At 58.8% G+C, this 19,997-nt stretch overlaps 3 protein-coding genes across 16 annotated transcripts in view; 2 read left to right on the top strand and 1 right to left on the bottom strand.

The window, feature by feature from the left end:
- Positions 1-93: 93 nt before the first annotated feature.
- IDH3G (isocitrate dehydrogenase (NAD(+)) 3 non-catalytic subunit gamma) lies at positions 94-6,729 on the bottom strand. 5 transcript variants are annotated; one of them, XM_090060863.1, is made up of 15 exons: positions 6,116-6,729; positions 5,739-5,866; positions 5,338-5,367; positions 4,500-4,526; positions 4,324-4,421; positions 4,102-4,214; positions 3,347-3,407; positions 2,965-3,097; positions 2,539-2,672; positions 2,264-2,366; positions 1,789-1,935; positions 1,564-1,658; positions 958-1,018; positions 355-431; positions 94-267 (listed from the first exon to the last, which is right to left on the bottom strand). In XM_090060863.1, coding segments are annotated over exons 3-15 (1,059 nt in total). In that variant the 5' UTR covers positions 5,347-5,367; positions 5,739-5,866; positions 6,116-6,729; the 3' UTR covers positions 94-266. The 5 variants fall into 5 exon arrangements, with proteins under 5 accessions (XP_089916989.1, XP_089916987.1, XP_089916990.1 ...); XM_090060861.1 differs by lacking the exon at positions 5,739-5,866; XM_090060864.1 differs by lacking the exons at positions 1,789-1,935; positions 5,739-5,866.
- Positions 6,730-6,867: 138 nt separating this feature from the next.
- SSR4 (signal sequence receptor subunit 4) lies at positions 6,868-10,120 on the top strand. 2 transcript variants are annotated; one of them, XM_090060927.1, is made up of 6 exons: positions 6,868-7,024; positions 7,788-7,906; positions 8,263-8,337; positions 8,637-8,726; positions 8,931-8,996; positions 9,971-10,120. In XM_090060927.1, exons 1-6 carry the CDS (start codon positions 6,871-6,873, stop codon positions 10,073-10,075), a joined length of 609 nt encoding a protein of 202 aa, XP_089917053.1. In that variant the 5' UTR covers positions 6,868-6,870; the 3' UTR covers positions 10,076-10,120. The 2 variants fall into 2 exon arrangements, with proteins under 2 accessions (XP_089917053.1, XP_089917054.1); XM_090060928.1 differs by lacking the exon at positions 8,637-8,726.
- A 913-nt stretch (positions 10,121-11,033) lies between these two features.
- Positions 11,034-19,997, top strand: part of L1CAM (L1 cell adhesion molecule) — a 30,692-nt gene continuing 21,728 nt past the window's right edge. For 7 of the 9 annotated variants that reach the window (XR_016443930.1, XR_016443929.1, XM_090060707.1 and 4 more), the window contains exons 1-8: positions 11,034-11,157; positions 14,169-14,309; positions 16,924-17,029; positions 17,487-17,674; positions 17,936-18,058; positions 18,512-18,682; positions 19,132-19,243; positions 19,813-19,997. Coding sequence is in view for 7 of the 9 variants with exons in the window: in XM_090060707.1 (XP_089916833.1) it covers positions 11,100-11,157; positions 14,169-14,309; positions 16,924-17,029; positions 17,487-17,674; positions 17,936-18,058; positions 18,512-18,682; positions 19,132-19,243; positions 19,813-19,997 (1,084 nt within the window). In the remaining 2 variants the exon portion in view is untranslated. Of the gene's footprint in view, positions 11,158-14,168; positions 14,310-15,409; positions 15,699-16,923; positions 17,030-17,486; positions 17,675-17,935; positions 18,059-18,511; positions 18,683-19,131; positions 19,244-19,812 lie in introns of those variants that run through there. The other 2 variants (XM_090060706.1, XM_090060708.1) reach the window with 2 other exon arrangements.

Here is a 19,997-nt window from a genome sequence, read left to right as displayed (position 1 = left end):
TCTCACCCACCACCCCTCCTTCTTCACCCGAAACCCAGGCATCTGGCCTTCCTTTTCCATACTGCCCCCCCAAGCAGCAATTCAATCCAGGCATGCAAGCAGACATAAGCAAGTTTACTGCACAATCACTTACTATATACATAAGCAATACAGAGAGGGGGAAGGGGGTGGCTAGTCCTCCCCCATCCTGCGGTCCCCCCTAAGTATGCAGGAAGGAGTAGGGGCAGGACCTTGGAGCAATAGTATCGTCATAGTGGACAAGGGCATCTGACACAGAGACAGAGAGAGATGGTAAGAGAAGGACCCAGATGTCCAGGTTCCCAGCCCCTGGGGGACTCGGGCACCTGGACTTACCATGGCCACAAGTGGCGTAGGATGGATTGGACAGCCTCCGATGTGGTGCCCTGGCCCCCAATGTCAGGTGTGTGGGTCTGAAGGGGGGGAAAACAGACTTGAGATGGGGCCTCCACCTACCTCATAGACCAGGCTCTGCCCCCATTTTTCTCCCCCAGGCCTTGGCCTTCCCCTACTAGAAAAGGCTCCAGCCCTCACAGGATGTGGCTTCCAAGCCTGGAGGCAAGACTTCTTGTCTGCCCCTGTCACTCAGAGAAGAGGTGGGACCCTCCTTACCCACTTCCTGTCCAAAAAGGCCAATTTCCTGTTTAATTGGCACCAGGAAGGTGGGATTGCCAAGCAGGAAGTCCCTGTCCCCCAATGGGGACAGAATTTGGTGTTCAGCCCTTGGGACAGGAAGCTGGTGAACAGGGTTCCACCCCTCCCCTAAGAGGCAAAGATGCAAGACTTCCTGTTGGTTGACAGCAGAGAGAGTGGTATAGCTCTGTAGGGAGGGATTTCCTGCCTTGGGGCACCACCACTAGTGGAGAGGAAGGGATTGACTGGAACTTCCTGAGCTGAGGCCCCACCATCGGCCAGCAGGAGGAGAGGGGTGGAACTTACATTCTGATCGTCCAGGGAGGCGAGGACAGCCTGGCGGATGGCAGAGGCATAGCTATGGAGCCTGGGGGCCAAAGTCAGAGTGAGGCAAGCCCCACCTACTACATGCTAGACCCACCCACACCACTATCCTGTCCTTGGTGGTAAAGCCACTTCACCCTCCCCAGTAGGTGGAGCTAAAGCAAAGCCAGTCAGTTGGGGGGGGCTCATACCAGAGCACTAGAGTTCATGGCCCACTGCTATTAGGGAGCTGGGGGAGGAGCCAGAAACCACACCCACCCCACCAAAAACCACCTATAGGATAGCTGGGCTGAGTTGTCCCAGCTGCAAGGATTTAAGGGGGTGGAACCAAAGTGACTCAACCCCATCCACTTCCTTGCGGTGAAGCCTGCTTAGGCCCAGCCAATTTCACTCAAGTCCCATCCACTGCAAGCTGAGCATAATGGGCTAGGGAAGGTCATTCAGTGAGCCTGAGGGTGGAGCCAAGGAGATCCAAGCCATACCAGCTACCTGGCGGGTGCAGCCTACTTAGGCCACACCCATGCCAATACACCCCTGCCCACTGTAAGGAGGGATAGGAAAGGGGGAGGGGGCCAATGACAGACTCACTTGAGGTGGTCAAGCATCATGCAGCTGGCCAGAAGTGTGGCTGTGGGGTTGGCAACATTCTTGTGAGCAATGCTCTTGCCTGTGTTGCGTGTAGCCTGGTGCAGGGGAGGAAAAAGAGGGGGGAGGGGCAGGATGGGCCACCCAGAACAGCCCTTGGCGTGCCCATCCCAACCTGTGGCCCCCTCCACATGGTGTCCCTCACTCCCAACCTGCAGACCCAAATACCGTCTCAAACACAGCATAGTCGCGTCCATAGTTGGCACCAGGCACGAGCCCAGGGCCGCCAACCAGCCCAGCACAGACGTTGTTGACAATGTTGCCATAGAGATTAGGCATCACCATGACATCAAACTGCTGGGGGTGGGACACCAGCTGCAGGAGTGGCAGGCAGGCAGGGAAGAAACCCGGTTAGTGCCCAGGCACCTGGCTCCCTCCTCTCCCAGCAGTTCAGAGGCCTGGGGTGCTTTCCCAAATGCCCAAGTTCCCTACTTCAGTCCCCCCCCAGCCTGGAGGCTTGGGTGTTTCCTGGAGGCCTGGGTTTTATCCCAGTCTGGATTCCCTCCCAGCTCTGGGGGCTTCCTAGACACCCAGATCCATGAGGGGACCTGGGGACTTCCCACATGTGTGGGATCCCTCCTAGCTCTTGGAGCTAGAGACTCCCAGATGCCTGGGTCCCTCCCTCATCCGCCAGAGTCCCCACCTGCATGGTAGTGTTGTCCACAATCATGCTCTCGAAGGCGATGTTGGGGTAAGCAGCCGCCACCTCCTGGCAGCACTGCAAGAAAAGCCCATCTCCCAGCTTCCTGCTCAAGAAAGAGGAGCAATTAGAGGGACCAAGGACCACCCCCCTTCACCTGCCCCACCTCACACCAGGCTCTGCTCGCCTGGCCAGGCCCTGCTGCCCCAGCAGTGCCCACATGGAGCTATGGAAGACTGATTCTGCCCCCTTCAGGCCTTGCCACCAGCAGCACCCACATGATGTTGGCTTTGTGCACGGCTGTGACCTTGTGGCGCCCGGTGGCATTGGCCAGGCAGAAGGCATAATCCGCAATTCGCTGTGATCGTTCTGCTGTGATGATCTTCAGGCTCTCTACCACGCCTGCCACACTCTGTACCAATATGGGGGCAGGGTCAGAACACATGGGTTCTCTGCCCTGCCCCACTCCCCTCCTACAGGGGAAGGGATCAGGACACCTGGGTTCTTTTCCTGCTTAGGTAAGAAGCAGGGGAATGGGATAGGAGCAGGGATGCCTGCCTTCTGCCCTCCCACAAGCGGTTATCTAAGGGCAGGGTCATGCTAACAATAAATGGGGCACAGTTCCTCCTTGCCCTCAGAAGAGCATGGCGTTGAGGAAAGAAGGCAGGCAGGTGGAGGCCCAAGTGGCTGGGAGCAGGGCCCACCTCGTGCTCTAGGCTGCTGTACTCCCCCTCCGTGTTCTCCCGCACAATGAGAATGTCAATGTCCCGGTGCCGTGTCTCCACCCCAGGCAGGCTCTGGCAGTGGATCACATTGGCATAGAGATCCAGGCTGGTGCTAGGGGGCAGGGGGAGGGAGGGGTCAGGGACAACCAGATACTCCCCATAGCCCCTGGTGCCCCAACTTGCATCCTCCCCTCGGTGCCCCTCACTCCCAACCTGCAGGTTCCCCCATCACTTCATATTGCCCCTCACTCCTGACTCACAGCTTCTGTACCACATGGTGCCCTCACTTCTGACCTGCAGCCTCCCCATAAGCCTGTCCTGCCCCTCATTCTTGACCCACAGCCCCCTTCCCCCTCCTCACCGGATGATGTGGTTACGGGATTTATGAGATGGTGGCAGGTTATGGTTGGTCTCGATGTTTCCTGGTAAGGGCAGAAGCAGGTCAGATCTGTGAGGCAGCTAGGGTGGGGCTGGCTCTAGCCATAACATTGCTGGGCTGTGGCTGACTCTGGGGTGGGTGACAGAGGCTGGATATAGTGTCCCCAGGCTGCAGCTAGCTCTGAGGTGGGCCATATGGGACTAGGTAGAACAGGAACCTAGTGCAGCTGGCTCTGGGGTGGTGTCAGGGGCTGGGTATAATAAGGATCTCAGGCTGCATCTGGCTCTAGGGCGGGAATTGAGTTTCTCTAGCCCCCCAGACACACAGGCTGCTGAGTAGAACAGGGACCCACAATGCAGCTGGCTCAGGGGTGGGGAGGATCTCCAGCTCTAGGATGTGGCTGGCTACAGGGGGGGCAGGGAAGCTGCTGAGCTCTATCTGGTCCCAGAGCTGAAGCTGGCTTCGGGGAGGAGGGGGCAAGGGGCTAGAGCTGAGTATAACAGGGACCTGGGGATGCAACCAGCTGTGGTGTAGGGCTGGGTATAACAGTGGTATGGGATGCAACTACCTCTGGGGTATGGCAGTGGATATAAAACAGTGCTGCCACAGTGCAGCTGACTCTTGGTTAGGTCACTCCAGCTCTACAATGCAACTGGCTCTGGGGGCAGGGGGATCTCCAGTCCCCTGGCTGTGGCTGGCTCTGGGGTGTGGTGACAGCAGCCATATGGAACGCATACCTTTGAGGGCAACGCCATTCCGGCGGATAGCCATTATGGCATTTTCCATGTCATACTCAGGTGCCTCCGAGCTCACACGAACTTCCTCAAAATCCACCGGAACACACGCGTGTCTGTGGGGAGAGAGAAGTGCCTTGGTTCCCTCCCAGTGTGGGAGGGGGTGGGGGCTGGGATGCAGTGGAGGGTTTACAGAGAACGCCACCCCTTGCCTCTGCCCAGTACCTGAACACCTCTTTGACATGCAACATGAGCTCTGGGCCGATACCATCACCTGGGATCATGGTCACCATGTGGCGGCCCCCATACTTGGCTGGTGGAGGCTGCAGGAAGCATAGCAGTTACAGGGGACCCAGGTGTCTGGGCTCCCAGCCCCCCACATAACACTAATACATACTCACAATGGGCTTCTGCTGCAAGCTGCTAGACTGACAGATAAGCGAAGAAGGAAGAGATGCTGTTAGTTTGGTGCAGGGGGGATTACTGGGGACCCCCTGACTCTAACAGCTCTCCCAACTACCCCATAGCCCCCCTATCTCTTAAGATACTCCTCCACAACTGCCCCTTCCCAGGCACCTGGGGTGTAGGTGGATTAGGGCTTCAGGGCTGGGAGCATGGAAAAGGACAATTTTCTTGTGATTTCCCAGTTGGTCTAATAAAAAGGTATCATTTTGGAATCAAGAGTTCTACTTTTTTTGCATGTCTTCTGTGGGCCCCTGTCCCTCTATCTCAGGGAAAGGTAGGTCACAGCACGTCAGGGCTGGGGCCAGATGCCTGGTTTCTCTCCCCAGGCTCAGGCAAAGGTGAAGGGGGGTGTCTAATTGGGTTAGAACAGAGTGGGGGATTGGGAACTTGGATACCTGGGCTCCCTCCCACTCTTGAGGGGCCAGCGGGTTAGAGTTTGGGAACTCAGACACATGAGTTCTCTTCCTGCTTTTGGGATGGGAGGCAGTCTGGGATGGTTAGAGCATGTGGGCTTGGAGCCCAGACACCTGGGTTAGAGCAGGTTGAGGTTAGGAGCCTGGACACCAGGGTTCCCTCCCAGTTTTGGTGGGGGAGGGGGGGTGCACTAGGGGGCTATAAAACAGGTAGGGCAGGAACCTAGATGCCTGAGTTCTTCTTTCCCTGTTCCTGGATGGGAGGCTGTGGATTGGGGTAGGGGGAAAGCTGGGCACCCGGATGCCTGGGTTCCCTGTGCTCTTGGCTGAAGGACGCAGGCAGTGATCATGCTGGACTTACTGTCGTCATGCTATGGTGACTGGTCACCACCTAGGGAAGAGAGAGATTAAAAGGTTAAAGTGGGGGGGGGGGAAGCCTGGATTCTTTCCCTGCTCTGGGAGGGGACTGGGAACCAGGAACCTGGGTTCTTTCCTGAGCCTGGGGAAGGGGTCAGAGTATGGTGTGGTCCTAGGTCCAACCCTTGCCGCCTCCCCGTGATGCTCGCCCCAGAGGATTCTGCCACTAAGCAGGGGTTTCCCTGGAGGGGGCTGAGAAAGCAGCTGCAACTAAGCCCAGCCCCCATCATAAAGACATGAAGAGGACCCAATCAGGAGAAGTGAACTGGCTTAGATACGTCTTCTAGGGATCAATCAGGTGCAAGCCCTCACCCCTACAAGCCAAACATCCTTATGTATCCCCACCTTCTTTCACTGCAGCAACCAATCAGAAAGGGCTATTCTAACTTCATCCCGCCTCTCCAAAAAGAAAAGCTGTCCCGAAGCTGCTCTTGTCACCGGCGGCACTTTTCTGCTTTGTCCCACCGTCCATCCTATACGTAACCAATGCCCATCCAGAGCATGATCCCGCCTCCACGGGGCAAGCCAACCAATCAGAACACGGTTTGGGACCTTCAACCCGCCCACTCCAGAGTCTCCCAGCCAACCATCGGCCTCGTCCCTCGCCCCCGGCTGGGAGAAGCCTTTTAAGACTCCACACCACCCCCCACCACCCGCTTGCCGAGGCCCCCTAGCCTTGGCATCGCATCACGCTCTGACCCGACCCACCCAGCCCCGCTCACCGGGCGAGCCCCCAGCAGCCCGGCACACCACACCAGCCTCAGTGTCTTCAGAGCCACCGCCATTACAACTCCATCCAAGAGCCGCTGCCTTTTGGAGATCTTACGGGACTTTGCCCTAAAAATCACGCGAGTCGTGAGGTGACAGAGTGCTCGCGAGAATCATTGAGCGACTGTGAACATGCGCAGTAAGGGGCCTTTCTCCTTTTGCTGCCATTTTATAGTTCAGGTTACATGCGTTATTGGGGTACTCCCAGCCGCATGCGAATACGAACGGAGGTGGGTCTTTTCTTGCGGTTACCAACGCTAAATAAGTTGCGGCAGCCATTTTTTCTTTCCTATTGTATAGTCAGAAGACGGGTAATAGCAAGGAAGAGCTGTTGCGCAGGCGCAATGGCTCAGCTATGTTTTGTTTTGTTTTTTTCCCGCCCCTGCTCTTTAATACTTAAGTCGCAGCCGGCGGTCATTTCCTCATTTAAAGACGGAACCTTTGCGTTCCCCACACAGTCGCAAGACACCGCGTGGAATGAGACGAAACAGCGCGTTGCCGCTCCCTTCAATCCCGCTCTGTGATATTTCTCGCGCGCCCTGTACACCAGAGAAGTCCCGACGCCCATCTCTTCCCCCCTCCCTGCCCCTGCTTTCCTAATAGATATGCGCGGGGCGTCCCGGGTAAAGCCACGTCTTGGCGACTCCGACGTGACGCTCTCCTTCCCCGCGCGCTGATTGGCTGGAGGGCGTCGCGGCCGGCCCGCTGAATGGATGAGGCGCCCGAGCCTCTATCCCTTTCCCGTCGGGCTCTGCGACCGCAGCCTTCCTTTTTGCTGGAGTGGACGAAGATGGTTGTGTCGAGGCGGGTTGTATTGCTTTTGGCGGTGGCTCTAGTGCTGCTGGGCCCGGGCGGGGCTGCAGGTACTGGCTCCCCGCCCCGGACGCCTGGGTCCCTGTCCTTGAGGCTCTGGGCCCGCTGCGGCCAGAGCAGCCGGAGCCCGAGGGGGTCCGCGCTGCCCGGCGGGGCGGTCCCTGACTCCAACCCCGGAGTCTCCGCCTCCCTCTCGTGATCCGCGCCGCGGCCTCGTGGGACCTGTGCACAGGATGAAGCCCGGAAGGTCCTAGCTGCCCGCTGGAGCGGGGCCGCGGCACCTGCACGGCGCCCCTGTATGGGCCCACGTGCTGGGGTGAAGCCTCCTAGAGGCTTTTGGCCCCCAAGGCCCGGGAGTGGGTTAAAGACTGTCTGGGGCTGCTCTCACTAATTGGAGAATGTATTACCTGGGGTGCAGCCCTCATCCTGGAGCCAGGCTTCCCCATGGAGCTGGGCCCCCCCCCATGAGCTGGGGTGAAGCCCCCCTGCCATGAGGATATGGGACCCTGTCAGTCCTGTCCCCCCCCGCATGGGACAAGGACCGCCCCCAGGGGAGCTCCCCCATGGCTTTGGGAGATTTGGGCTCCACAGGTCATGAGGCTTCACCCACAGCTCATGGCCTTCCCCCAGTCAATGCTTCTCTCCCAGCTCACAGGTTGGCCTCAGGTCTTGCCCCCAGTGCTCCCCAGCACAGCCCTCATGGTGTCAGAGGCTTCTGTTGGCTTTAGGAGACCTGTGATTTCCACCCCCCCCTTAACCTCCCCTGGGTTGTGCCCACATTCCAGCTCACAGGTTGCCCCCCTGTCCCCTCAGGGGAGCCATGCCCAGAGCCGCAGGTGGTTCCATCCTACTATACAACATCGGATGCTGTCATCGCTGCCGAGAGTGTCTTTGTCGTTGAGATCTCTTTGGCCTGCAAGAATGGTGCCCAGGTGCCCTCTGCTCTCTTCCCGCCCCCCACCTTTACCCTGAATACCAAGGTGTCCTGTGCCCTTTGCCTGGATGCTGGGATTCCCTGTGGGGGCAAAGCAGGGTGCCTGGATCCTTGGGTTCGCTATGGCCAGGGGGCAGGGCTTGGGTGCCCAGAAACTGCAGTTCCATGGACCTGGGGGTTGCATGGTGCTGGGTGCACAGAAATTGGAGTTCATGGGGGGGGGGGAAGAGGGGCAGGGCTTGCCACACAGCAGGAGAGGGGGCATAGCTAAGTCCCTGGATGCCTGGGTTCTGTCTGTGTTGGGCAGCCCAGATGCCTGAGCTCCCCCCCAGATAACCTTCTATGACCCCCCAGAACGTGGCATTGTACGCAGATGTCAATGGCAAACAGTTCCCGGTGACAAGGGGCCAGGACATTGGGCGCTACCAGGTGGGTGGGGCAAGATGCCTCAGTTCCCCAGGGAGGCAGTGAGGGCCTGGGGGTGAGCACAGTGGGGACTCGGCATATGGGTGCCTGGATTTGCTGGGCAGATACTGAGGGCTGGAAGGTGGATGAAGGGGGCTTGGGAGCCTTACATACCTAGGTTCCCTGGGAGGGGAGTGGGGGATGGGAGATCAGAGCAGGGGGGCTGGATGCCTGGGTTCTCTGGGTGGAGAGAGAGAGCTGGGGATGCGAGCAGGGTGGAGCTGGGCTCCTGGATACCTGTGTCCCATTGCCAACACCCCCAGGTGTCCTGGAGCACAGAGCACAGGCTTGCCCAGTCAGGCACCTATGAGGTGAAGTTCTTTGATGAAGAGTCATACAGTGTCCTGCGCAAGGTGGGCAAGGCCCAAACTTCTTGGTTCTCTGGGAGAGTGGGGACTGAGGGTGGGGCTGGGAGTCGGTGCCTGGGTTCCCTCCTATCACATGAAGGGGGCAGGGATGATCCCACAACCTTCTCATCACCACAGCCCTGCTTGGGAGTAGGGGTGGGGGCAGGAGCTTGAGGGGTGAGGCCTAATGGTCTATTCCTTCCCTCCCAGGCCCAGCGCAACAATGAGGATTATTCTAAGATCCGGCCTCTCTTCACAGTCAATGTGGACCATCGGGTGAGGGTTGGGGGCCTTGGGGTGGGCAGGTCCACCAGGGAAGGCCAGGGCCTGAGGGTGTTATCAAATCATTGAGGCCCAGCAGTGAGGTTGGGGCTAGAGTCCAGGGGTTATGTCAGGTCTGGCCTAGGGGGCAGGGCCTGGAGAAAGTGGTGGAGTCTGGGGCAGGGTTTGGACAGGGGAGTGGCCATTGTGGGACCTCTTGACTGGGGGTGGAGCCTCAAACTAAGGGGTGGGCCCAGATGGGTGGAGTTTTTGCTAGGTTGGGGTAGAGCTTGGGGATATGTCTGGGTCCTAGGGCCCAGTGGGTCAGGCTGGCCCTCTGGGGGTGGCTCCATGGTAGTCATACAGGGCTGCTTCTCCCCATTAACCCCACATTTCTCCCAGCTCAGCTGGGCCTATGGGAATCAGGGGGAGGGCCAGGGGTTTGTATCTTATTATCTCCCCCTTTGCCACAGGCCTAGTTGCCCTGTGTGGGGCTGTGCTGGAGGGGATTGGGTAGGGGCAGGACCAGGGCTTCCTCACCCCTCTGCCTTCTCTATGGGAGTGGGGGGGGCTTCCATGACCTGTGCTGGGGTGGGGCCCGGGGTAGAGGCTTTGCATCTTTTTAACCCTGTGTATCTAACTTATGCATGTCAACCTGCAATGGGGGACTGGTTCAGTCAACTTGGCTGGGGGGATTTGGGGAGCGGGATGGGGGTGCTGGTGTAATCCTTATCACATCTTATAGCACCATTATTATGCCACATACTGCATCTCATTAACCCTTCACCTCCCACAGTCCTGGCAAGGCAGTAGGGCTGGAGTGGGGCTTGTATCTTATTAATGTGATGCTTCCCTGTCTCATTACATTTGCATCTCCTGTATCTCATTAACTCTTGAACTCCCAGTTTTCTGGCCAGGAGGGGAGGGGCTAGACTGGGGGCTGGGGCAGGGGACCTCCCATCTCATTAACCCCCTTCCTGTCTCCACAGGGTGCCTGGATGGGGCCCTGGGTATCCAGCGAAGTGCTGGCGGCTGCCGTGGGACTCATGGCTGGGTACCTTGCCCTCAGTGCACGCAGCCGCCTGCAGGCCTGACCATGCCTCCCCCCAACTGCCAATAAATGTCAGCCCTGTCCCCAGCCCTGGCTTCCTGTGCTGTGTTTTTTGGGTGTGGAAAGCCGGAGACTCAGCCCGGGTGTCCAGCCTCCCAGTTCTGGTCCTGGAAGTAGGTCAGCACAGAAGAATCCAAGCTAGAGAGCATGTCTGTGGTTTGGGACAAAGGGGCACCATAGGGAGGTAGGCTGTGGATCTGGAGTGAGTGGCATCCAGGGCTATGGGTGGGGTACCAGAAGGAGCAGGGGTTGAGTGAGGGGTGCTGCCATGTCTCCAAATGATATCATCAATCAGTGACCTCCCACCAAGCTGGTATTAACCCCACAGTGTCCTGGATCCTGCTGCCCTGGGTAGATGTGGAAGCTGGTAGCTCAGACACCTGTGTTCTCTGGGAGCAGAGTAGGGCCTGGGGTGAGAGCAGAGGGGCTGGGCATTTGGATGCCTTGGTTCATTCCCTGCTCTGGGTGGTGCGGAGGGGCTGGGTTGGGAGCTAGAGGTTCTCCCTCTTGTGCTGGGAGGGAACTGGGTGATGGTGAGAAAGCAGGAGTTCCTGGACAGCTGGGTCCTATTTTGAGCAGTTCCAGGCTGGGAGAATTCTGGGGAGAGCCTGAATTCTCCCCGGAAGGTCTACAATTGCGGGGGAGGTCTTGTGGCCCTGCCCTGGCTCTTGGTGACATCAGAGGGTGAGGTCATAGATGGCTGATGCTAACCCTCTGTGTGCCCTGGAGCCTGCCAGGCCCCATAGAGAAGATGGGGAGTGGCACCCCCACTTCCAAGCTCCGAGGCCAGCCGGGGTTCTTCCCCTGTCTAGCTCCTTTCCTAGGAAATTCCCACAGCTGGAAAATTCCAGGAGGAAGGTGCAGGGGCTCCTGATGGGGGTCTGAATGCCTGGGTTTTCTGTCAGGCCTGCTGACCAGTCCCCCCACCCACACAACTGTGCTCCTGGGGGTGGGGGGAGGGGAGCGACCGAGGCGGGGCCTGGTGGGGGTGGGGTCGCTGCTGCATTATGTCACCACCGCCGCAGAGCGGAGCGGAGCCGGCAGTAGCCGCCGCCCCGGGCACAGGTAGGAGCCGCCCCGATCCAGCGCGCTCTAATGCCTGGGTTCTCTCAGGGGTCTTGGACACTCGGGCACTCTATGGGTTGGGAGTCTCAGACACCTAGGTTCTAGTGTATGTGTGTTGTAAGGGAGGATGCTCAGATGCCTGGGTTCCCTACGGGGGCGGGTCTCAGATGCCTGGATCCTGTAGTGGGAAAAGGCGATGCTCGGACGCCTGGGTTCCCTGGATGCACGGGGCTCGGTCACCTGGGGGGGGAGGGGGGGATGTATGTGTGGGGAGCGGAAGGTGCTCTGACGCCTGGGTTCTTTAGGGGGGCAGGGCTCGGACACCGGGGTTCCCAGTGCAGCTGGATGTGTCAGTATGGGTGGGGCTGCAGGGTGCTACATGCGGTTGCATGTAGGGGCTGGCGCCTGTGATGTCTTCCAGCTCTATGATGTTGCAGCGTGTCCATTGCATGTCCAGGGCGTGGGGGACGCCTTGGCATGTTCAGGAATGTCACGATGTGGGGTGTCGCAGCATATCCCAAGTGTGTGGGGCCCTAGCACGGCATGTCCCCGACCTATTCTGTTGCGACCAGTCATGCATTGGGTGTGTTCTGGCATGTCTCAGGCATGTTGCAGCGTGTTGTTGCATCTCCAGGGTGCCCAGGGCCTGCTTGGGTTGACACCCAGGTGGAACCCAGACACAACTACACACCACAATATGCCTGTTGCATCCCCATATGTTAGCAGGGCCCTGGGAGTTACAGTGCCTGGGGCCACATGTGTGTCAGGCTGCAGGGGCTAGATACATGTGCATATCAGTCCTACTTCATGCCTGTGGTGTGAGCCTAGGGCAGCCAGGGCCCAGATGCTTGGGTCCCCCATTGGTTGGGGTGTAAGCAGATAGTCCCCCACCTCCGCTGTCAGTGTTTGCGTGGCCATGGCATATCAAGCTGTGCAACTGCAGGGTGGTTCTGGGTGTGGTCACGGCGGTCAGGACTGGGGCCAGAAGGGGTGGGGCCAGGGGTGCATGTGTCGCCTCCCAGTGCCTGGGTCCCATCCCCCCCCAACCTGCTCCAGCTGCTGGGGATCCTTGTGGGAGACCCGTGGACTGGGCTTCACAGGGGACTGACCCCAGCCAGGAGGGAGAACCCAGGGGTCCGAACCCCCAGACCCACCTGCTTTCACCCCCCAAACCTCCTCTCCCAAAGAACCCAAGTGTTTTGAGCTTCCCCCACCCCTCCTTCGAGTCCAGAAAATGACGCGTTTCCTCTATGGCTCTGATATCAAGTGTCTTGTGATGGCACAAGACCTTGTCCACCCCTCCTCCCCAGAGCCCTGCGATGCCCCTTGCTCCTGACCTGCAGCCTCACCTATGTCCTCGTGGTGCCCGACCCGCAGCCCCAATGTCCTTTCTGCAGCAGGTTGGGGGTGAGGCGATGTGGACACCTGTAGGCAAATCCCTATGGTGAGGTGGATATTTGCAGGTGTGTGGGTGTGTGCGGGGGGGAGGGGAAGGAGCAGAGATGAGGAAGGAACCCCAGCATCCCGGTTCCCAGCCCCCTCTGCTCTCATCCCCTCAGCCCCACTTTCTCCCAGAGAACCCAGGTGTTTGAGCATCTCTACGGTGGGCGGCACCCATCAGAGCTGGTGACCTGCAGCCTCGGAGGTGGTGTGGGGGTGCGGTCAGCCCCCGGGTGGGGATGGGTGATGTGGAATGGGAGCAGGAGGACTGGAAGCCCAGACACTTGGGTCCTCCAGCCTCTCCCTGGTTTCCAGCTGTGTCACCCCTCCAGAATCTGGGCTGGGCCTTCAGGACAACAGCACCCTTGTTCCCTAGCTGGCCCCTCCCATATAAGGGGGGCTGCAGGTCAGGAATGAGGGGCACTGTGGGGGTATGGTGTAGAGGGAGGTGCTGTATTAGATTAACCCCTTCCTGGTCAACCTCTTCCCTTCCTCTCCTCCCCCATTAGTGCCTATAGGGTCTTTGTAAGGACACCTGGGTTTTCTGAGAGTGGGTGGGAGCTGGAGGGTGAGATCAGTGGGGGCTGGGAGTACAGATGCCTGGAATCTCTAGATTGAGGGCATGGGATGGCTTGGACTCCTGAGTTCTCTGGGGAAGGGGGAGGGGGGGCTCCCGGATGCCTGGGTTTTGTCTCCATCCTCTCACTCGGTGTCAAGGTGACAGCTCACCCTTCTTCTGTTGCTATGGTGACAGCGGGGGGGGGGGGCAGGCACCGGCTCTGGGGACTGTACAATGGACCCCCCTCTCCAATGACATATAGCTCCAGGGGGCCCCATGGGGCCACTTTCAGGATGGAGGGGCCCCAATCTGGGCCCGATCCATGCTGAGAAGGGGCATCTGGGTCACAGCTGTGACCCATCCACAAGCTGGTGGAGGTTACAAGTGTCTCCCCCAGCGTGGGGGGGGGGCGGGGCAGAGAATGCAAGCATCTGGGTTCCCAGACCCCCTTGCCTGCTCTTACTCTGCAGGCCCCACTCCCCCGCTTAGAGACCTCAGGCATTTGGGAGTCCTTCCCCATCCCCTCCACTGCCCCTCCCTGCTCCTCTCACAGCAGGAGAAAGAACCCCGCCTCCGGGATCACAGCTCTGCATGTCTGCTGGTCTTGGCATGGCTTGGTTGGGAGTGAGGAGCACTAATATGGGGGGAGGGCTGCAGGAGTGAGGGGCACTGTGGGGTAATAGTAGGTCAGGAGAAGCATCACGGAGCTCTGGGGTGGGGGCTGAGGGTCTGTAATGAGGTGCACCAATATGGGAGGGCTGCAGGTTGGGAGTGAGGGGTGCTGTCTCCCCTCCTGTCCTCCATTAATAATCCACACCTCTCCCACACCCTGCACCTGGTCTGGCATCATTCTTTTCTGGAGAGGGGAGGGGCTTCCCCTTCGCTCAGCTGGTGCTTCATTTGGGAGAGGGTCTCACCCCACGTTTTCTTTGCACATGCATGGGAGTATACTTTGAATGCCCCTGGCCCATGCAATAGGGACTGACGTCTCTCTCCTCCCCTCCGCCCCCAGCAGGTTCACGGCTCTTGGCTCCTGCCCACCCCAGCCCCGGGACCATGGTTCCACCCCAGGACATCAGGGGCTTGCTGGGGCCCTTTCTATTTCTGCTGTTGCTGCTGCCCCCAGGCCCCAGCCTCACCATCCCCAAGGAGTGTGAGTATATGGGGGCGGGGTGAGACCCCCCTCTTCCCTGGAATGGGGCCTCTCTGCTAACCTTAGGGCCCTAATACCCTCTTCTCCTTGAATGGTACAGTCCCTCTGGCCCTGGGGGCTCTAATACCACCATTTGCTCTATAATGGTACAGCCTGGCTGGCCTTGGGGTCCTAACACCCTCATTTATCTTGGAATGGTACAGTGTGGCTGGTCCTGGAGGCCTAATGCTCCTCTGTGCAGTATGATGGTATAGCTCTGCTGTCCCTGGAGGCTTAACATGCCCATTTGTCCTGGAATGATGCATCCCAGTTGGCCCTGGGGCCTTAACACTCCCTTTTCTCCTGGAATGGTACAGACTGATTGGCCCTGGGGTCCTAACACTGCAGTTATCCTGTAATGGTACAGCCATGTTGACTCAGGGTCCCAAAGCCCCTACTTCATTCTATAGTGGTAAAACCCTGCTGGTGCCCTAATGCCCACCACCCCTCTTTGCCATGCACTGGTATAGCCCAGCTTCCCCCAGATTTTAGACATCCCCCCATCTCTGCAATGGTACAGCCCAGGTGCCCTCCCACCCATCCTGTCTGGGCCTTGCCTCCAGCTTGGTCCAGCAATAGTACAGCCCAGGTTGCCCTGGGGTCCCTATTCCTCCCCATATATGCCCTCCAATTATACAGGCTATTTCCCCCCCACCTCATTTCCTGTGGTGGTACAACCCAGTGACCACTGCAGTGGTGCATGGGGGGTGGGGGCTGTATGTCACTGTCCCTGTTCACCCTGCAGTTGTTCAGTTCCGGTCCCCCTGCATGCTCTGAGGCACCCCCTTGTTCTATAGTGGTACAGCCCAACTGGTCTCCCCCCCCCTCCATCCCCCAGCCACTTTACATTCCCCAGGGGCCTGCGGTGGTACAGTCCAGAAGCCCCCACTCCCAAAGCCAGGCACTCCTTTCTCCACCCCACCAAGGCCCTGCGATGGTTCAGCCCAGATTCCCCACTCCCAAAAAAAAAAAAAAAAAAAAGGCCAGGGAGCACCCTTAGCCCAGGCCCTGGGAATGGTTCAACTTGTCTACCCATAGGACCCGCCCCCCACCAGTCTTGCAATGGTCCAGCTCCGCTGACCCCAGGAGCCCTTTCTAGGACCCAACAATGGTCAGTTGATTCAGGAACCACCCCTGCCCCAGGCCTCTGCAGTGGTTCAGGCCAGCTGCCTCAGGGATTTCCCCACCCTAACCCGGGCCCTGGAATAGTTCAGCCCAGATGCTCACTCTCCCAAAGCCAGGCACCCCTTGAGCCCTGCAGTGTTCCAGTGCAGATGCCTCCAGGAACCCCTGGGGTTCTCCAATGGTTCAGCCCAGCTTCCTCATCTAGCCCTGTCCACGGAGCTTGGGGTAGGAGGTTGTAAGTGTTGGAAATGGGGGGTGGGGGGGAGTTTTTTTCACTTGTAGCTAGAGCCAGTGGGACTCCAGGCCTGACTGGGAGCAGCTGTAGCTGCAGCCTGATCCCCAGGGCTTGGGAGGGGGTTACCTACCATTGCAGCTCCCTTGCCTTGGGGTGTTGTGGGCAGGTGGTAGCTACAGCGGCTGCAGACCCTGCAGGCATTACGGACAGCGGCAGCAGGCAACAGAAGGAAGCATGGAACCCAGGTGTCAGGGAGCCATGTGGATGCCTGTGGGGCTGGTAGAGAGTACCTAGGTGTCTGGGCTGGGTCTTACTTGCCTCATTTTGCACACACGTGTTCCCGGATTCACCTATGTTCTCCTCTCACATGGGTGTGCCAGGGTCTGCTCTTGCACCTGTACATGCCACATACTTTTCCTGTGTGTGCTTGCGGTAGGATGTGCCCCTGCACAGGTGTGCACCCTGTGCTTCTCTGACATACATGTGCTGGGAGCTTGTGTGGCATAAGTGCATGCATGTACATGTGTTTGTCCTGTGCTTCTCTCACACATGTGCTGGGATCTGTTCTTGCACACACGTGCCCCATGCTTCTCCAACTTGGTTGTGGTGGGAGCTTCCCTCATATTTGCATATGCAGTCGTGCACATTTCCCATACACTCATTCCAGTCATTCCCTGCACATGTGTGACCTATGCTTCTGCTACATGTATGTGCTGACAGCCTGCATCGCGTGCATGTGCCCTGCATTTGTCTCATTCATGTTCCAGGAGTTTGTGTTGTGCACTCACCCTTGCACACGTTTTCCCAGTGTTTGTCCCACATGCATCGCCAGCAACTTCACTCGCATATGCATTTGCTACATAGTTCTCCAACATACGAGTGCCAGGAGGTTCTGATCACATTTGCACATGTGTGTGCTTCATATTTTTCCCCCCACGTGTGTGGGGGTTGGGGCCACCTCACCCTGTCTCTCTGTCTCTCTCCCCACCTGCTTTCGGGATGGTGCAGACAAGAGGCCTGATTGTGAGTCCTTGTGAAACAGGGGGATGGGGCTTGGGGCTAGGCCTGGAGCTAGGGGGTGGGGTTTGGGAATTAACAAGGGAGACAGGGGTGGATCTTCCCCTCCCAGAGACCCTCTGGGCTAGGAGGGGGGTAGAGTCAAGGAGGGGGTGGGGCAAAGAGGGCCCCACATGACCCCCACCCCTCCCCCCCCAGTGCTGCAACCTCCCGAGCTGACAGAGGAGCCCCCTGAACGCGTCGTTGTCTTCCCCAGCGATGACGTTGTCCTCAAGTGTGAGGCCAGTGGCAACCCACCTGTCACGTAAGTGCAGACCCCTAAACCTTGGCCACTGCCCACTGTGTGGGGGAGAAGCCTCACTCACTGGGAACTGGCCCTGCTCCCCCAACCCTGGAAATGTCCCTCTTCCCTTCATGGGATGGCCCATGGCCCTGCCTCCCACTCAGCCACATCATGTGATGGTGAAGCCATGCCCCCAGAGTCAGGCCACGCCCCTAAGTGGAAGGTAGGGCCCCCATGTATTCTAGGGAGATCCTGACCATGCCCCATAATCAGGCTCTGCCTCCTCAGTCTAGACCCACCCCCCACAATGGAGGCCATGGCCTCCAAAACCAGGCCAGGCCCCACCCGCAGATCTAGGCCCATGCCCCCATAATGGAAGCCCCATCCCTGCTTGAGGCTCTGTCTTCGTGACCTGCCCTGAGCTTCAAGCCCCACCCCTTGGCAGAGGCCATCCCCTAACTGCCCCCACTACCTGCAGTTTCCGGTGGACACGGGATGGGCAGCTGTTTGAGCCAGGCCGGGAACCAGGGACATCACTGGTGCCGGACACGGGGACGCTACTTATCAACGGGACGCAGGCACCACGTTACCAGGGCATCTTCCGCTGCCTTGCAGACAACAGGCTTGGTACTGCCCTCAGCCGCCAGGCCCGGCTCATCGCTGAGAGTGAGTGCTGCCCCCCCCTCCCCGCACCACAGTGTCCCCCACTTCTGACTCACAGTCATCCTATATAATGGTGCCCCTCGCTCTCAACCTACACCCCCCCCATTCTGGGTGTACCTCACTCCTGACCCATAACCCCTCCCTACCCCCATGGTGCCCCTCACTCCTGATCGGCAGCTCCAGTGCCATAGCCCTACAGTGTCCATCACCCCTGACCCACATCTGCCCACACTGGTGCCCCGCATTCCTGATCTGCCCCCACAGGCACCCCGCAGTGGCCCAAGGAGAAGGTGACCCCAGTGGAGGTGGAGGAGGGGGCATCCGTGGTGCTGCCTTGCGACCCTCCCCCCAGTGCTGTCCTCCCCCGTATCTACTGGCTCAACAGCCGTGAGTAACCCCCATCCCATCCCCTCCCCTCCCCCCCCATCCACCAGGGCCTTAATCTGGGCCTGATCCGGGGGGGGCATGATCCTGGAGAAGGGTGGTATGGGGTCCTGATCTGGAGGTGGGGAGGAGGAGTGGAGGAGCCTTATCCTGGGGTATTGGGCAGGCCAGAGGGGCCTGATCCTGAAGTGGGGGGAGAGGAGGGGCAAAAGCCCTGATCCAGGCCTGATCCTGAAGTGGGGAGTCCCAATCCCAGGCTTTGGGGGCAGAGGGTAAGGAGGGACCCAATTCAGGGCCTAATCCTAGAATATGGGAGGATCTGGAGGCCCCAGTTTGGGGGCTGGGATGGTCCTGATCCAGGCCCAATCCTGTGGGCCCTCATCCCAGGTCCTGATCTTGGGGGATTGGAGGGGCCTGGGGTGGTCAGGGGTCATGCCCCCACCCTGCCCCCTCCAGGCATCATGCACATTGCCCAGGATGCACGGGTGAACATGGGCCAGGATGGCTACCTGTACTTCGCCCACGCAGTGCCTGGTGACAGCCACCCCGACTATATCTGCCATGCTCACTTTCTGAGCCCCCGCACCATTATCCAGAAGGAGCCCATCACCCTGCGTGTCACCCCCAGTATGTGCCGGGGCTGGCAATGTGCCCAACTCTGGGGGGGGGTGCAGATGGCAGCCAAGTATAACAAGATGAGATACAGCCAGTTCTGGGGTGGGGGGGACTGGCATCTGAATATAACAAGCTACATAGCTGTCTTTGGAGTGGGGGATGCTAATAACTGAGTGTAGCAGGATGAGATGAATCTGGCTCTGGAGGGGTTGGGGGACAAGGCTGCTGGATCAGTATAATGAGCTGAGATGCAGCTGGCTCTGGGGTGGAACAGCTGGGTGGAACAGGGATGACCTGAGATGCTGACAGCTTTGGGGTGGAGAAAGCTGACAGCTGAATGTAACAGGCTGAAATACAGCCAGCTTTCAGGTGGAGCATGCTGGTAGCCAAGTATACCATGGAGTTTGTGATGTACCCAGCTATGCGGAGGCCTCATTAACCTCTTGGCCCCCTGTCCACAGGCAATGCCCTGAAGCACCGTCCCCCGCAGCTGCTGGTGCCGCGTGGTGAGAGCTCGGCCTACGTGGCGCTGCAGGGGGGCACCCTGCTTCTTGAGTGTATTCCTGAGGGCTTGTGAGTCCCACCCTAGGGCATTGTGGGTAATGGGGCTGGAGGGTTGGGGGGAGAGATTGTGGGTAATACGGCTGGCGGGTGGGTGTCCAGAGGACTGTGGGAAACTTCTGGGTCCCTTGGTTCCAGGGGATAGTGAGTAAATTTTGCTCCTTTCAGCCCTGGTGCATTGTGGGTAAGGCCTTGTCCTACTAGCCCCAGGGCATAGTTGGTAAGTCCCACTCCCTGCAAACCTGGTGCGCATCATGGGTCAGGCCTGGTTCCTTCAGCCCCAGTGCATCATGGGCAAGTGCCATTCCCTCCAGCCCTAGTGTATTATGGATCAGACCCAGTGCATGGTGGATGAGTCCAGCTCCCTACACCTCTCGTGCATTATGAGTCAGGTGCAGTTCCCCTAGTCCCAGTGCATCATGGGTCAGGCCTGGTTCCCCCAACCCCAATGCATCATGGGTAAGTACAGCTTCCTTTAAATCTGATACATTATGAGTTAGACCTGGTGCCACCAGCCCCAGTGCATCATGGGTAAGGGCTGACTCCCGCAGCCTCAATGCATTGTGAGTAACTCCCTCTAGCCCGACGCCAACAGTGGAGTGGCTGCGTCTGAATGGACCCCTCCCGGCTGAGCGCATGTCCCTTGAGAACTTCCAGCGGACACTGCAGATCCAGGCAGTGGCTGAGGAGGATGACGGCGAGTATCAGTGTGTGGCCAGGAACAGCCAGGGCAGCACTCAGCACACGTTCAGTGTTACTGTTGAAG

This window comes from Crocodylus siamensis, chromosome 8 (assembly GCF_052110815.1).
Source record: "Crocodylus siamensis isolate JL-2025a chromosome 8, ASM5211081v1, whole genome shotgun sequence".
NCBI lineage: Eukaryota > Metazoa > Chordata > Crocodylia > Crocodylidae > Crocodylus > Crocodylus siamensis.
The sequence above is the reverse complement of the archived record's forward strand: the minus strand, read 5'-3'. Positions and strand labels throughout refer to the sequence as shown.

What these genes read in the sequence shown, in the direction of transcription:
- IDH3G (XM_090060861.1), bottom strand. Translation starts at nt 6,178, where the DNA reads ATGGCGGTGGCTCTGAAGACACTGAGGCTGGTGTGGTGTGCCGGGCTG. An exon ending in GGCTGCTGGGGGCTCGCCCG is followed by an intron (nt 5,368 to 6,115) that starts GTGAGCGGGGCT and finishes TCTCTTCCCTAG; the next exon opens with GTGGTGACCAGTCACCATAG. An exon ending in TCCCGTAACCACATCATCCG is followed by an intron (nt 3,098 to 3,346) that starts GTGAGGAGGGGG and finishes CCTGCCCCCTAG; the next exon opens with CACCAGCCTGGATCTCTATG.
- SSR4 (XM_090060927.1), top strand. Translation starts at nt 6,871, where the DNA reads ATGGATGAGGCGCCCGAGCCTCTATCCCTTTCCCGTCGGGCTCTGCGA. An exon ending in CATACAGTGTCCTGCGCAAG is followed by an intron (nt 8,727 to 8,930) that starts GTGGGCAAGGCC and finishes CTTCCCTCCCAG; the next exon opens with GCCCAGCGCAACAATGAGGA. An exon ending in CAGTCAATGTGGACCATCGG is followed by an intron (nt 8,997 to 9,970) that starts GTGAGGGTTGGG and finishes CTGTCTCCACAG; the next exon opens with GGTGCCTGGATGGGGCCCTG.